At 36.0% G+C, this 15654-nt stretch overlaps 1 protein-coding gene across 1 annotated transcript; it reads left to right on the plus strand.

Moving 5' to 3' along the window:
* Positions 1–283: 283 nt before the first annotated feature.
* Positions 284–4754, plus strand: LOC120637448. Its single transcript, XM_039909297.1, has 4 exons — positions 284–621; positions 1710–1901; positions 2187–2398; positions 2516–4754. The coding sequence occupies exons 1-4, from the start codon at positions 443–445 to the stop codon at positions 3667–3669; spliced, it is 1737 nt and encodes a 578-aa protein (XP_039765231.1). The 5' UTR covers positions 284–442; the 3' UTR covers positions 3670–4754.
* Positions 4755–15654: the final 10900 nt, after the last annotated feature.

Below are 15654 nucleotides of genomic sequence, written 5' to 3' on the forward strand. Positions count from 1 at the left end.
ATTATAGCCAAAAATGCTCATAACCCGAATAAACATAAATAGTTATATGATTTTAGAAATAGGTTGTATCTAAAAATAGTTCTGTAATACCTGTAAAAGAACAAGTAAAAAGAAACATTGCTTTTACGTTAAAAAATACAGTAAAACTATGCCATAGGACAAGAGTTATCAGTGAATCAACAAGTTTATCTAATCAGCTGTTATATTATTATCAACACGCGTGGGCTACTCTGAATAGAACTTGACTCAGTTTATTTTGTCTTACTAATAGTATTTACACCTTTTAAGTTTTTTGGGAAATGCGTTTTAAAATCAATGTTCAGTGATTAATTTGGTTACTTCATTCATTAGTAAAAATGTCATATGTATTCATCAACGGTTTCATAATCTTCACAATGAGTGACAACATTTGAGTTCATTATTATTAGCAAAACTAAACACGATGGTATGTGAATTGGACAAAGATGTCGCAGGCGAAATTTTGGGGTGGAAGCTGCCGGCATGGCAGGCTTTGCTTTTGCACCGAGTTATGCCATCTTGCGGGGGGCTGGTGATTTACCTGATCGTCATTTGCTACGACTTGGCACTAGTTTACGAACAGTTTCAGAATAATGATAATACGTAAGTCCTATAATATATGTTCAGTAGGTAGGTACTAATATTCCAAATATAATATACCTAGGCGGATAAGATTTTTGTGGGGTTTTCTTAGTCCAGGGCCCTTACTACCACTTAATAGAAGATTGTTAAACGAGATGGAAAACCCTAAAACTATGTGAGCCCTCGCTATGCTTGTGTATACATAAATCTTGGGTGAGAATCGGATGTGTATTGAAACTATTCTGTTTAACTCTGTAAGAGTTACACAGAATAGTTGTTAAACAAAAAATGTAACTTATGATGATTTTACCTTAAAAGTGAAATAATTATACTTACTTTGTCTTTTCCCTATGGGAAAGAATAAAGAGCAAAAAAAAAACTACAATATCTATTTAAGCCTAAATTAAAGCAAAAGGTTCGTTTGTGTGCCTACTGCCTTCATACCCACGTACCGGCCCGCGGATGAGAGGCTGTTTACTTTAGTAATTCAAAAAGAGAACAACCACCCGCGTTAATGTAATGACGTGTTTTTCACCCGCAGTTTAGAGATATGAAAAGAAATAGTTATTATTTCAATATTGTATGTTTTGTTTGAGAATTATAATCCTTATGTTAAGAACAGCAAGTCAGTCAAATAAACTGTAATTTTAAAATAATAGTGCTTTATGTGAGGGTTTGCGTTGCGTTGGTTTGTGGGACGTTTGGATCTCTCTGGTGTAATTAATTTGGTTTTTTTAAAATCCCGCAAGAACCCTTTACTTTGCCGGTATAAAATGTACCTATCCTATGGCTGTCTCCAGGATGCAAATAATTTTTATGCCCAATTTCACAACGATAAGTTAAGCGGTTAAGTAACAAATGGTATTTTTTTACCAGCAGTCCATAGTATAAATATGATTTTTTATTCATCTCCAGGTACATGTGAGCTAAATTTCAAGAAGATCAGTTTAAAGATTTAGCCGGACATAGGTAACGAACCAGTGTACAACTCGATCTTAAACATAAGTTATTTTTCACATGAAATGTCGACCATGACCTTCTGCTTGGGTGTCTAACAGTCTCGGATCACTATTTTCTAAGATTTACGAATCAACCAATTTTATTTTTAGGCTTTCAATGTTCTGCTTGATTATAATGGTGATGCCTGCACTGCTGTCGCTGGTGTTCACTCTCGCCTCTCCACCACCAGGCTTGCAGACAGAGGAGTCAGCTTTCACCGTAAAAATAAAGAAGACTGATTTGCTATGGATTGTTAAAGAATTTTTAAGTGCTCTCTTCTTTCCTATTGCTGCGATTGGGAGGTGAGAAAAGTGCGAATAATAAGTATATATTACTAAGTTAATATATAGTAAATAGCGCTATTTGATAATAGGATAGGGCGAGCCGCGAGTTATATAGTCTTCAAAATAAATCTCTCGAGGCATATTTGGTTCTTCACGGTTTAGTTTTATAAGAATCTTTTTAAATTATAGTAACTTTACCAGGTGCCTGATTAAAATTTAAATGCATGGCTCTCATGTAAATATTCACGCCATCGAACTTAAAGGCCACCATAAATTTGAAATGGGCTTTTTTATATGTTACAGATATTGCTATTTGATATTCTGGTGGATAGAAGCGGTTTGTGCATCTCGCATGCAAGACGAGGCTCGGACCCGGGAAGCGATTGCCAGAGCCCGCGCCCCATCTTCAATGGAGCTCTATTTATTTCTGCAGGCCTTCATACATTGCGCACCTTACGCCGTTATCAATATCCTAGACATGTTGGCACGCTATTCGAGTCCGGACTTTGATAAGAGTACGTATGATGTAAACAATGCGTTTTCTTTGTTGTAGTACAGCTAATGTTTAAAACGTCTTAAACTATGAATTACGTACATGAATAATTATTATGAACATATATTTTATATTACAGTTAATTTGCAAGCAGTCAGCTTGATTGCATCTTCACTTCGAATGGCAAGTACAGCTACGATGTATCGTAGATTCGAAAGGGAAAAGTTGTGTGGCCGGAAATATCCATGGGGAAATGAAGTAGAAAATCAAGAGAAAACATCTAATGAAGATGACATCGACCAAACAAATAACAATGATCAACACCGGATAAGTTACGGTCCAATAATGAAACAACAGTCAATCTCTTCGCAGAAGGAGAACGAGGATCGAGAACAAGCGAATAGTGATTTAATACAATTTTCCCCGCGTAGTTCAGAAATCCAAGAACCATTTTACGATGATTACATAGATTCGGATTCAGACATGAGTTCGGAAGACTTCCCTCCTGTTACCCGTAACGAGAACTATGACAGCGACGACGAATACGTTCGACCTATATCCATTATAGATCGAGTAGCACCGCGGAGGCGTGACACACAATACACAATCGAAATCGTAGATGTTCCACCGCCACCGGCGGAACCGGCGCCGCGGCCTGGCTCATTGGCCGTGTGGGCGGAGAAATTAGTTGAAAATGCCGAATCAATACCAACCTGGCTGTCTGCACCACCTCGGAGAAAGCACTGGGAAGTAATTCAGGACGAGCCTGACATTCCGCGCAGAGTTCCGCGAACCTATTTGCGAGGTCTACTGCCTCAGGACGCAACTGCTGCGCTTGTTAACTTTTTAGGGTGGTACTCATTTTTCGTAGCGCGGTTGATATCCATAGCTGCGTTTATAAATTTCTTTCCTTTCGTTGCCATTTTTATTTTGATGTGTCATTATCAGGTGATGTTACTATTTCTAATAGTACCGCAAGCGAGTACGGTGAAGAGAGCGTTCTATGTGTTCCTCGCGTTCATATACTTGTTCTGCCTTATGGAGTTTAAGATTCGTTTCCGCCACGTTCGCGTGTGGCATGTGTTTTGGATCATAGTGTGCACTGTGGAGATCGTTATTTTCATTTCATTATGGGCGTCTATTGACAATAATCTTCATAGTTGGTGGAAAGGTTTTGTTGTAATTGTGACAATTAGCAGTATGCTGTTAAGTTATATGCTATTTATTGTATATTTCTTGCTGTTGCAGCCAAGAGAAACTGTAGTGCATTTAAATAGAGTTGTTAAAAAGTAATATAAGTAATATAAAGTTTAATTTAGCTACAATAATAAATAGCTACTAATATAAAACGGTACCTATGTAAGAGGTTTTAAGGCCACCGTTGGTTCGTGTTTTAGAAAGAACGACGTTGACAGATCTATTTATTGCTTTTCCTAAGAGAAAACCAATAATAGCATTGCGTAAGGTTTACATTTACGACTACAACATTAGTCTCGTATGTTTTGTTATATACCCTATTCTTCTACGCTGACATTCCAAAGGTGCATGGCGTAATACACTTATAGCAATAAACATGATGCTTTGTGTTACTCACTTCAAAGAAATTACTACGGCTGTGATTGAAGTCTTCCTTTTCGGCAGCTGTACAATTTTTAACCATTTCCCCTTTTGCCTTGTTATTTATTTGATGCTAACAACTGCTTTCGATCTTGTACGATTGGATTGAAAGTAGACGCGTGCAGCACGTCAAAGGCTTGCAATAAAAAGGTTTTAAGTTAGTTTTAAAATAAACTATTTGAGACTAGAAGAATCTGCGAATGATTTTAAACAACGATGGTAGTAGAAGGTGGGTTTTGCACACCTTAATAGCATACGTAGGATAGGATTGTTGTTTTTTATTTACCATGAGCACTTTTCTTAAATGCCCGTGGATTAAAATGATTCGAAGTTGTTTTGAAATACGCTGGACAGCGTCGGAACTATATAGTACTTTCTTGTTTCAATTTAGATATTCGCGCTATGATCCGAAATAAACGAAACAAGTATCCAGTTATGGTTTTAACTATGTAGGCAAGTGTCCTTTAATTTATGTGTTATTAAACGCGTTCGACTTCTCAGTATTCACAATACCTATTCTTATGTAAGCAATTAACTAAATATTAAACTTAGATATGAAATAACATATGCACTTATACCTACTCCAGAGTCGGGTGGATTACCCATACGATGAGCCTTTTATCATAACACAGATCGTCATTCATTCATAAGCAGTTGATGATGCGAATCGTAATTTTTTTAGTCGAATTATAATTTTGTCGGATGCTCTATAGAGATTAGTCATAAGTTATTTTTAGATGAAAAAGAATGACAGACATCACTGTGATAGCTATTATTTAATTATTATTAAATTATTGTAAGTACTTAGGTAAGAGAATTTTAATTAAAAAAAATAGTTTACTTACATCTAAAGTTATTTAAAAAAAAATTAAAATTTAATAAAAACTGAACACGATTTTTGATGTTGTGCCTTTGTTCTCACCGCCGAGGTTTTGGATGTTTTTCGTTAATATACACTTACTTATAAAATGTAAAAAGTCAAATATACGAGTATATAGCAAAAAAAGTAATCATCATTCGCAACGCTATTTCAATGCAAGCTTGCGGGCTGTATCGATTTTTATTATGATATTATCTCTAGTTATTACAATCGGGACCAAGATCTATGACGCGCAGGACAGAGCGAATTCGTGCACTTTCTGTCGAAAATCATCATTTGGTCAAGTGAAACTGATGATTAGGACCACGGATGGCCACCGGAACTAAGCAATAACAACTATCTGGTTGCGGTTCGATAATGGTAAATATTTTGTAAAAGGTTATAAGCAATTGACACATTTTGTCGACTTAGATAATTAATTGCATACCTACCCACTAAAAATATGGAAATAAAAACTTTACTTCGTTAAACAACTAAATAGCAAGAATTTATTATAATCAAAAAAAATTTAAAGTGCCAACTAAAATGCTGAAAATTAGTAAGTCAAATGAAGAAAATTTATTTTTAAAACTGTACCTAGCCTCCTAGGTACTAGGATTTAATCCCAGATCCCTAATGAAACGATATTATTCACATCGCTGCACCAGGGAGTCCAGGGCCCCATAAAAAATATAACAACGAGGCAACGTAAACACTAATCACTGTAATTTTTGATTAATGCTACGAATAATTTCCTTAATAACGTAGATAGGTACTTATTACCATCTTTAATACACTCGTTGCAAATATAATTTCATGGAAATTTCTGCAGTAAGTATCATGTATAAGCATGCGGGAGTGAGCCCGACCTGCGGTACACTTTGATGATTATTTTTTGCTAATTCACCGTGCCCTGTCGATGGAAGTCCGGAGATGAGTGTGGTAATTGCACTCAGGCCGCGGGAACGTTATTATAAAGAGACTATCATATTATGCCAGTGACTTTTCACTTTATAGCCGACTAGCTGTGCGCCGCGGTTTCACTCGCGTTTGTTATTTCATATTGCATCTATTTGTGAATTAACTATGGCGTTACCGCTGTATCGAGTCGTTACCGCTGACCAAACACAAAATTTGTTTAGTTTTTGGTAAATTAGGAATTAACATGTCTGGACTGTTAAAGATCTACAATCTCAGGTGAATGCGATAAAAGAGTAAGGTAGCAGATTTATTTTTGCACCTTCATTTTATTTGGGTGTCCTAGTCCGCTAAACCGCTTGAGGGCGCTTCACTTTAGGGTGAAGGGCTTTTACAATTATGTACGTGAAATTAGACTGTCTAGGCTATTGATTAATTACACTACATAAATTGAGATTAACTTCATTTATTGAATAATTTTATTGTCATCTTTGCCCGACAACAACTAAGCACTATATCATTTGCCGTCTATCGCCGGTCCAAAGATACATTATGATCTCGCTGGCGATTGAAACTAATCGGCCACAAATCGTTGCAGCCCTAAGTAGTGGTATACAATGCAGAGAGTAAGGAAGGGCATAAATAAACGCTAGCTGTCCGCGGCTGGCGGAGGCTGGTAACTTGTAAGGCCCTCGCCCGTCGGACACTGCAATCCGACACTTCTTGTACTCAATCTTCGATACTAATTTGCAGACTGCGGTGTAGGGTTGCGTTTTTATAACTAAATAATCTTGTTAAAAGACTGCGACATACACATAGTCCAAAATGTTTTGTGTTCGTTTTTCTCTGATCTGGTCTGGTAAAATTTCGGCCACGGATCTCATCTCGGCTGTGGCTAGTTACCACCATACCGACAAAGGCGTGTCGCAACGTTATGTAGCATTCTGGTACGATGTCGCGTAAAAATTGTTTAGGGGTATGGGTTTAATATAACTGCCATAGCCAGAAAAGATTGCCTCATTATTTTTCCTTTCTTGTTGAAAAAGTTGTCATAATTTATTTAGTCCTTCCCGCGGTAATAAAAGCACCCTGATTTGCCTTACAATGGGCTCTACTTGTCTGTGGTAAAGTCGATCAAATCGGTGTGATAACAAAGATTTGCCAGGCAATCATAGCCGCTTCAGAATACGAGGACGATTTTTTTACTGCACCCATTGACGTCGCCTGTACCTAATCGCCTGACGTCGTCGTCCTGTAAAAATTAGGATAAATAAGAACTTTCGAGCTAGTTTCGCGGTTCTATGGTAGATTGGTGAACGAGTACCGAAATTGAAGTTTACCGAACTACTATTTTTTTTGCCTTTCGCCTTTACAGAGATTAGCCAGGCATCGTACTCATATATATTCTGCTAAAACTTGCGACGTAACTTCACGCCGGGTGCACTATTTCCAAGCAGTTTTGTATTGCGCTTAGTTCTGTCTGTTTTAGTGTTACTCAAAACTGCTCGGGAAGGTACAGCACTTGGAGGACATTGCATTGATATGGGTTGCAGTACGTACATTTGCAAGCCGTCCCGGACGCAGAAGAGATACCTGAATAATTAATGTAGCGTTTACTTTACACAGCTTATGAATAAAAAAAAGGTTAGCTCTTGAAGTTGAAATATAGAATCTATTAGCGGGTCTTGCTAGTAAAATTGAGCAGAATGGTATCACGGGCAAACGGTCTCTTATGCTGTCAGGCCACCACGTTCTGTATACCACTGAAAAATGTAGTGTTTTTTTATATTCTCTAAGAACAATGAATTATTTAGAACATTTTACTTATTAGATTTTTTCGTGCATCCCGTGACGGTTAACTTTTTTTCAGTCTGTGTATAGTGTAATAGTTTGCAAATATAATTAATTCTTTTCTCGGTAGCCCTGACGCGTTCTGGCTCACGAGTAAAGAGGCGGAACTCTACAACGACCCGCGTTGTGCTTGCCCGGCGATAAATCGAATTTCGCTGAGGACAGCGCGTTGTCCGTTGCCGCCGAGATGTACACGTATGATACCTACTTCACTGATTTAATATACTTCTCATATGAAAAACAATTTATATATTATTTCTAACAAACACGCCAATCAGATAGTTAAAATTGTTAGCAAGTATTGGTAGCAATGTTGCGTGTGTAAAAATTACTCCAGTCCAAATAAAAAACCAATATCAGAATCATACACCAACATATACTTTTGTCAATTACGGTATACATATATACATACTTCTTATATTCTCCACTTTAAATTCATAAAATAATTACTCTTTTACTATTATAATCCTATCCCTTTTTCCTTTTCCTCTTTTTCAAATATCCCCAAGTAATCCCAAACGCCCGTTGTCTCTTCTTCGCCGTCTTTTTTTCCCCTCCTTTCACTTTTTTTCTTTTTCTTTCCCCGCGTCGCTATAGTCGCCAGTCCTTCCAACTTTCGTGGCAGTAACATCAAATTTTATCGACCATGGAAGGATTGATGACTAAGGTCTTTTATAATTTAGAGAAAAAAAACTAAAAAAACACTCTTTCATAAAATTATTTCATTTTTAAAAATATTTCTTTTTTAAAATATTGTATTATAAATGGAACATTAAGTACCTATAATTGTGTTCAATAAATTGAAATTGTAACTAAATATACTAAACTAGAAGGTAGAAATTAGTTTTGTTTCTTATACCAAGCTAGATGTTTTTTTGAACTTTTTACTTTATAACTTACACACGTTATACCAAGGGGCCTCTGTAGTCCGGGGGCCACGTATCGTCAAGACGGCTGATACGGCGGTAGCTGCGCCCCCATTCTGGCAGCACGGCTAGCATGACAAATCAAATACACTTTATTGTACACCTTTAATACACCTTTACCTTTATCTTTCATTTTTACATTTTATTGATTTAAATGATGTGCATTTAGTATCGATAATCTAGCTTAGAATGGCATTTTACTTTGACGAAAATGCAAGTAACCTTACACGTGCAAAGCGTTTTACGACTTTTAACGGGTTTGCTGCTTATAGTAAGGGAGGTAGTAATAGCTTGCAGCCTAATGAATATTAATATATTTAGTGATCATGAGAAATTACAAAAAGGCTGTGTAAGTAAAATAGTGGATATAACATCCGACACTCTAAGACATTAACACATGGTGTTAGCGTGTTCCTTTTAATTATTACTATTCGTTTATTCTTATTGGCTCGCGTTCGATTGTTTCAGTTGTTTATTATTTTCCTTAAAGAATTTTGTTCGAAAGTTTTGCACTTGCAAAGAGCTTCATCCCTTTTACTGAAACATCACAAATCAGACGTAGGCGATATAGATAAATAGTCTAGAGATATTTTTTTTTTTTAACAACAGCTCTTAATTACATCAATATTCGAAATTGTTACATTGAATTACAGAGATAAACTTTCAAGTAAGAATGGTTCTACACTACCGAGGGTCTCTACAACTACTCACAAATTAATCGAAATTTACAAATAAATTAATTTGTGTTTTTAGGCCTACATTCACAAAAACTAATCTAGGCAGGTCCGCCCCGATAAATAGAATTGTCTCAGCCTACAATTGTGCATTTAAAAAAGCTGATTTACTTAGATATTTTTCACAATTCCGCTCTGAATTATAAGCGCAAAATTGAAAAACTGTTTGTTACGTAATCCTCTTATATTTTTATTTTTTTTACAGTTTGTAGTATCTTTTGTATTTTTTTTTTTAAATTTATCTCTTTAGTTTTAGGTTCTGTATATTGAAGAACGTCTATATTTCATGATGCATTCAGAGTTAGCCTGTAAGTGGGGTATACAATGTAAAATTCAGAATGTTACCGTTATGTTAATAATTTTAAGGTATTTTATATAACGTTGGCTTCCTAAATAAATAAATAAATAAATGTTCGAATCATAAAGTAACTTGACAAAGTTCGACTCCGTTATTCGCCGTATACAAAACATGAATAGAGAGAGCGCTTTGTTAAATCGTAGTTAGTTAGTTATCTGTATGATCACTGAACAATTTGATAGAACCACCACACCATCTATTATAACCAACCAATTCAACAAAAGCTTGTAAGGCTTTGAGCTAACTTTAAAGCCAGTTAAATGTTTTCAATAAATCCGCCCATAATACAAATGCAGCGGTTTGTAAATGCTTAGTAAATACATTACCTACCAATAACCAGAAATTATAGTAAATAGGTAGATAAGTACTTGTAACTTGTAATGCGTTGTGTAAAATCTCCATGATAATACAATATTACGCTTATACCTAGCTAATTTATAATTTATTCTATTAGAAATTAATGCTTGAATAATGTAAATTATATTCACGGGACCCTTTGGCTTATTGCTGTGGATACAAGGAATGCCTTATTAATTAATATAAACGACGTTCATATTTTTCATTAATGTCAAATTGTAAAGTGTGAAATAGGGATTCTCCGCCAATATTATAAGGGCGAATTTTCATTGGAAGTATTTTTATGCACGTGCCATTAGACTATGACTCATTCGTACAGTGCGTGTTGCACTCATGACATAAAAAGCATGCATCCTAAATATGGTGAGGATAAGGTTATCAAGAGTTACTTAGCAGGCGATAGATAGAACTATGTTCAGAGTAGAGTAGTAGTAGTAGTAGTAGTCCTTACGTTAAAATATCCTTAGATTTATCGACATACTCGTATTTTAACGAGTTGCGATACTAAAGAGACGGTGGCCATGGCAATAGCTCCGAGTAAAGTTAGGGGTTGGGGAGGGGAGCGAGGGGAAGGCAAGGGGATGGCAAGGGGATTTAATGAGAAGCTTACTCCGCACTACGAGGACAGACGACATAGACCGAGACGAAGGTAGCCTTTGGACACAAGCCGCACTCGATAGCAATATGATATTTTCACCTGATGTAAAGTGACCTTCCATGACCATATACATCATCAGAGAAACCGCCAATGTGTTGCCTGTTTTTAAGACATTTGTTTATCCGCAGCTTAGACAATCCCATGATTTAACTTAGTAGAAACAACGCCCATGGAAGCTAGTTCAACAATTTGCATGTGCCTGGCGTATAGTATTGGTATGTGGATATCCCTATAGTAGAACTGTGTCTGGCAGTAGACATCCGTTATTTGAGCCGACGACATCGGTACCATAAGACGGAATGCGAGAGATAAATTGCATTCCAATAATTGTAATTTCACTAGTTAAATAATAACTTAATTAAGTTGCCAATCAAATCTATGCAAATCCCCGTATCTACCAATCTGAATGCGCCTTAACAGGGATGGATTTACATGGAAGCAAACTCCTTAAAATTAATAAAATTTCATTAATATCATTTTATTTCATTTCATTTCAACGAATCAATGAATGAATGCACTTTTATTGCACATCAAACAAAAATTTACACAAAAATATTTGAATAACAATATGGCAGCCTTAACGCTACATAGCGATCTCTTCCAGGCATGGTATGTAAGGTATGTAGAGATATTTCTCCGCCATTGGTTTCCTAACCAATGGCGTAGCTTTGGTGGAATATGAATAAATGAACGATCCAATTAGTGGATCCCACACGAATTGCCTGCATTTACTTTCTAGAACATCCTTAATATATAGGAGCCTTAAAGGCTATCTTAGAAGAAGTTGGTATTCTCTAAGCTAAAACGCAGAGATGATCTTTGACAGTCTTCTAGTCTAGAATGCTCCACCATCAGGCTTTTTTAATAATTAACGGGTTATCTGGTATACTTGATAAGTGAAAAATAGGGCCGTTAAACAGAGTATTGCTTCGTAGGGTATGCAAGACAACACGTCCTAGAAAGTGTTCGCCCTGTGTCCATCAGACTTAAGAGACCTACTCTTTAGGTTGATGGACATAGGGCGAACACTTTTTCGAAGCCTCATTTGCCTGCAACTGCACCGAAAACACAGTCATCGAGTCCAGATAGGTAGCAAAAATAAGCATGGCGGTAGTAGGTACTTCTCTGGTCGAGCTCTGTCACAAGAAGCTCTCCACTACTTAACAAACCGTTTCTTTATGCATTTTTTCCTTCGGGTTCCAATCGTGAGTTTGTCTGGGCAAGCAGTTTTGATTCCAGCAGTATAGTGAACTACTTTTTTATTTTTTTATTCCAATACAATTTAGCGCTTGACTGCAATCTCACCGTGTGGTAAGTGATAATGCAGTCCAAGGTGTTAGCGGTGTAACATGTTAAGGAGTATGGCATGTTAAATCGTTAAACGGCACGTCTTTGTCGGTAGGGTGGTAACTAGACACGGCCGAAGCCTCCCACCACACCAGATCAGAGAAAATACAGAAATTATAAATACTCAAATTGCCCCTGCTGTCAATCGAATCCGGGACCTCCCATTTAAATTCACACCGCTCACCCTTGCGCCAGAGAGGTCGTCAAACTGCTAACTACTGAACTAGTTCTACTTGCAACGTAGTTTATGGATTCAGTTAGATCAATAGACAAATATTGGATAGAAGCAGGCGTTACTTTGCGGATATCCATGATATATTATTAATTTTAAACTTAATTTGCTATGCTCCGCGAAAAGCAGTAGAATCTGTGTGGTGTAATTTCCATTTTCTTCAACACTTATACTCCACACCAAACAGATCAGAGCATATTAAGCTTGATTTTCAAAATATACAATAGACAACAAAGGCATCTTATAAGTTATAAAGATTATTTACCTGAAGAATTCTTTTTAACTATCTAGTGATATCAAATTTGCATAGGTGCCGTTAGCAGCACAAATTTTCAAGAGTGGATTTTTCTTATCTGTCTCCTCAACTAGGTCATTTAGAAAAGCAGTGTCGAAACTATTTAATAAACATATTACATAGTTATCGTGAGCTTAATTTACCTACAAGTAATATTAGGTTTACGATAAGGTCTGCAAAAATATATATGACATTGTTATTTTTATGGCTTATGAACTAATAATATAAAGATGAGACTGACGCCTTAGCTACAAGCAGTTAGTTCCGGATAGGTACTTAAATACATTTTTTTAGGTATATATTAACAAATTAACTAGTACGTTATTTTTAAGAAGCAATAAAGATAATGTGAGATATGTTTACACGCACAAAGTTCAAGAATGTTAATCAATAAACATCAACTGGTCACGTACGGGACAATGCCTGGTGATAAGTTGTATCTCCGGGCCAGTGTGTTCGCTGCGCCCTCAGTGCACACATTTCTCCGCAACGCAACACCGCCGATAACATAATGACTTTCCACATTGACTCATGCACGTCTCCATCTCATGTATATCTGTGTACACAAACAAATAAACAAACAATTTAAGTTCTATGAACTGTACAAGGCGATACTAAATTTATGTCACGAGTTATCTAGAATGAATATTTTGTAATGGCATACGTTTTCCGTTTCTCCGTTTGAACGATTAAAGTCGATGCTATAATATTGTACCTTCTTTCATTGTTATAAACTTTACACCTTTTCGATGAATTGGATTTGACCTAGTAATCATTAATTTTCACGTAGGCATATAGATAACCATGTGTGCCAATGGCAGTGTATATACTTAGCTACTTTATAATCTGTGGTGTGTGTGGTGGCTGTTACGACGCTAATAGTACGACATAGTAACTCACAAATAGTTCCAGACTAATGTTTTTTTAGAAAAACCCTTAGGCTCAGCTCTGCCCTATGGAAGCGATGAGATGTAGAGAAAGGGTTTACACTTAAGAAGTCATGACTAAGTAATGGCGATTTATTCTACTTAATTTAAAGGAAGTGCTTACCATTCTTAATAGTTATTAAAACCAATTGACGTGATAGAAATGTTAAGTCTATGATCCTGATTTGGTATCGACACTACGTTTAATGATTAAGCAAGGCTAATATTGTGACTAAATAGGGTTTCATACCAAAATGGCAAAATCGAAACCTAATATGGTACATACGACTCTGTTGCCTCGTTGCAGATAAACTAAAATGAAATATAGTTATTTCAGCCAGTAAGTATGCAGGTAAAGCATTTTTGTTATTAAACCCTCCTGTTTAAGGTACAAGGTTGAAATGCTAACATATTTTCAGAACCACAAAAAATATTTAATTAAAAATGATCAAAAATTACCATAGAGATATTTGGCTCTCTAAAAAATCATGCGTGTTTTGTTTATAATCTTCTTTGTGCAGGCGTTGGGCAATAGGTGTGCGAATAGAAGTTGATTTAGGGCATCTACGTGCGTCGTCCAAGTACATATTTTGTGGACGTCAATGAAGTCTTCGTGTGTGGTCAAGTTATCGATTCGTTTGCAATCACTATAACATTGTCTCTAAAGAATTAATCGGTTAAACTACGTCAACACTTGCGTCATAGTGCCAAAAAGAAGTACAATACATTTCGACGATTGTTCCCAGTTACGCAATACGATCGGGATAAAACTCCCTAACCCAAAACCAATCGTATATCTCTTCAACGGTTTTCATAATTCATTGCGCACTATTTTTTTTAATACGTTCTATAGTTAAAACCTTTCGCTTTTATGCCCATGAGAGTTTTTGTTCATTATATTTTTTGTTATTTCTCTGCATTTAAAATAGAAATACGATTCAAGTTTTAATAATTTTTTTATCACAATTTATTCACAAAAGAATCCTATGCCTTAACGACTCGCATGGTGTAAAAGTATGTTGTCGCGTTTCTTCTGTTCGCTGGTATTTTTATTATGGATCACAAGAAACGAATTGTTAGGGTTTTTATGTCAAGAACACTCGTATATCAGTTGCAGTCCAGAGTTATCAAACTTTAAACCTTTTTCATTTTGTTCATTTTATACTCTAATGTGTGCTTTTTATCATCCACGATGAGCTTTAAATACCTTTCTTCCATGAGAGTGGAGGTATGTGCCCAGCAGTGGGACACGAGTATAGGCTATGATTATATAGGTATATGATTGCTAATGTAGTTACATCAAGAAAAAAAAAAATTTTAACCTACTCTACTTACAGTTTATGAGCAAATAATTTAAATACTTAAGCAATTATATAATAATTTTAAATTATTTAAAATTGTAGATACTAAATTAATTTATAGCATATTATAACCAAATAATCCAAACTACGCTTGTTACGGTGGGAACGTTTTATTAAAGAAAATTTCTGTGGCTTATTATGAATAGCTATAATTTCATATAATTAACTTATCTCAGCCCATAATATTATAAATGTTTAGATTGTTTGATAAATGGCCCTAAAGCACGAGGTTGGCACTTTGAGTAAGACCTGTCACAATATAATCGCTGGCAATATTTTAAATCAAGGACTCCTGTCAGAGGCAGACATTAACGACCTTCCTCCATTAGACTAATAGTAGAATAAAGTTTGAAAACTGAAACCCGACTAGGTACCTATAACTCTTTCAAATATCACCACCAATTAATACATATTTGCTACTTAGGTATTAATTTTTCTTATACAAGAGTAGTAAGACAGGCATCAAATACCATGCCGATAAGAGGTTATAGGTTACGATTCGGACTTACTTTCAGGGGACCGGATTCGAATCCCAGCACTCACCTCTAACTTTTCTCAGTTATGTGCGTTTTGAACAAATATCACTTGCTTCAAAGGAAGAGGTGTGGAAGAGGAGGAGATCGTGAAAAAATTAAAAATAAAAATGTTTTGTACCCCAATTTATTCTGAGAAATATATACTTAATACCTTTATTGAAACGAAACCCACAGAAGCAATTCACAGAGTCAAAGATATAGCATTGTGTAAGGATGCGGCTTTATCACTTTAGGGAGACCTTTTAAAGGCAATCCGAGCGTAAGGTGGGCAATTGATGGTGCACAAAAAAAAAGGTAAAATCA

Source organism: Pararge aegeria, chromosome 3 (assembly GCF_905163445.1).
Source record: "Pararge aegeria chromosome 3, ilParAegt1.1, whole genome shotgun sequence".
NCBI classification, from domain to species: Eukaryota; Metazoa; Arthropoda; class Insecta; order Lepidoptera; family Nymphalidae; genus Pararge; species Pararge aegeria.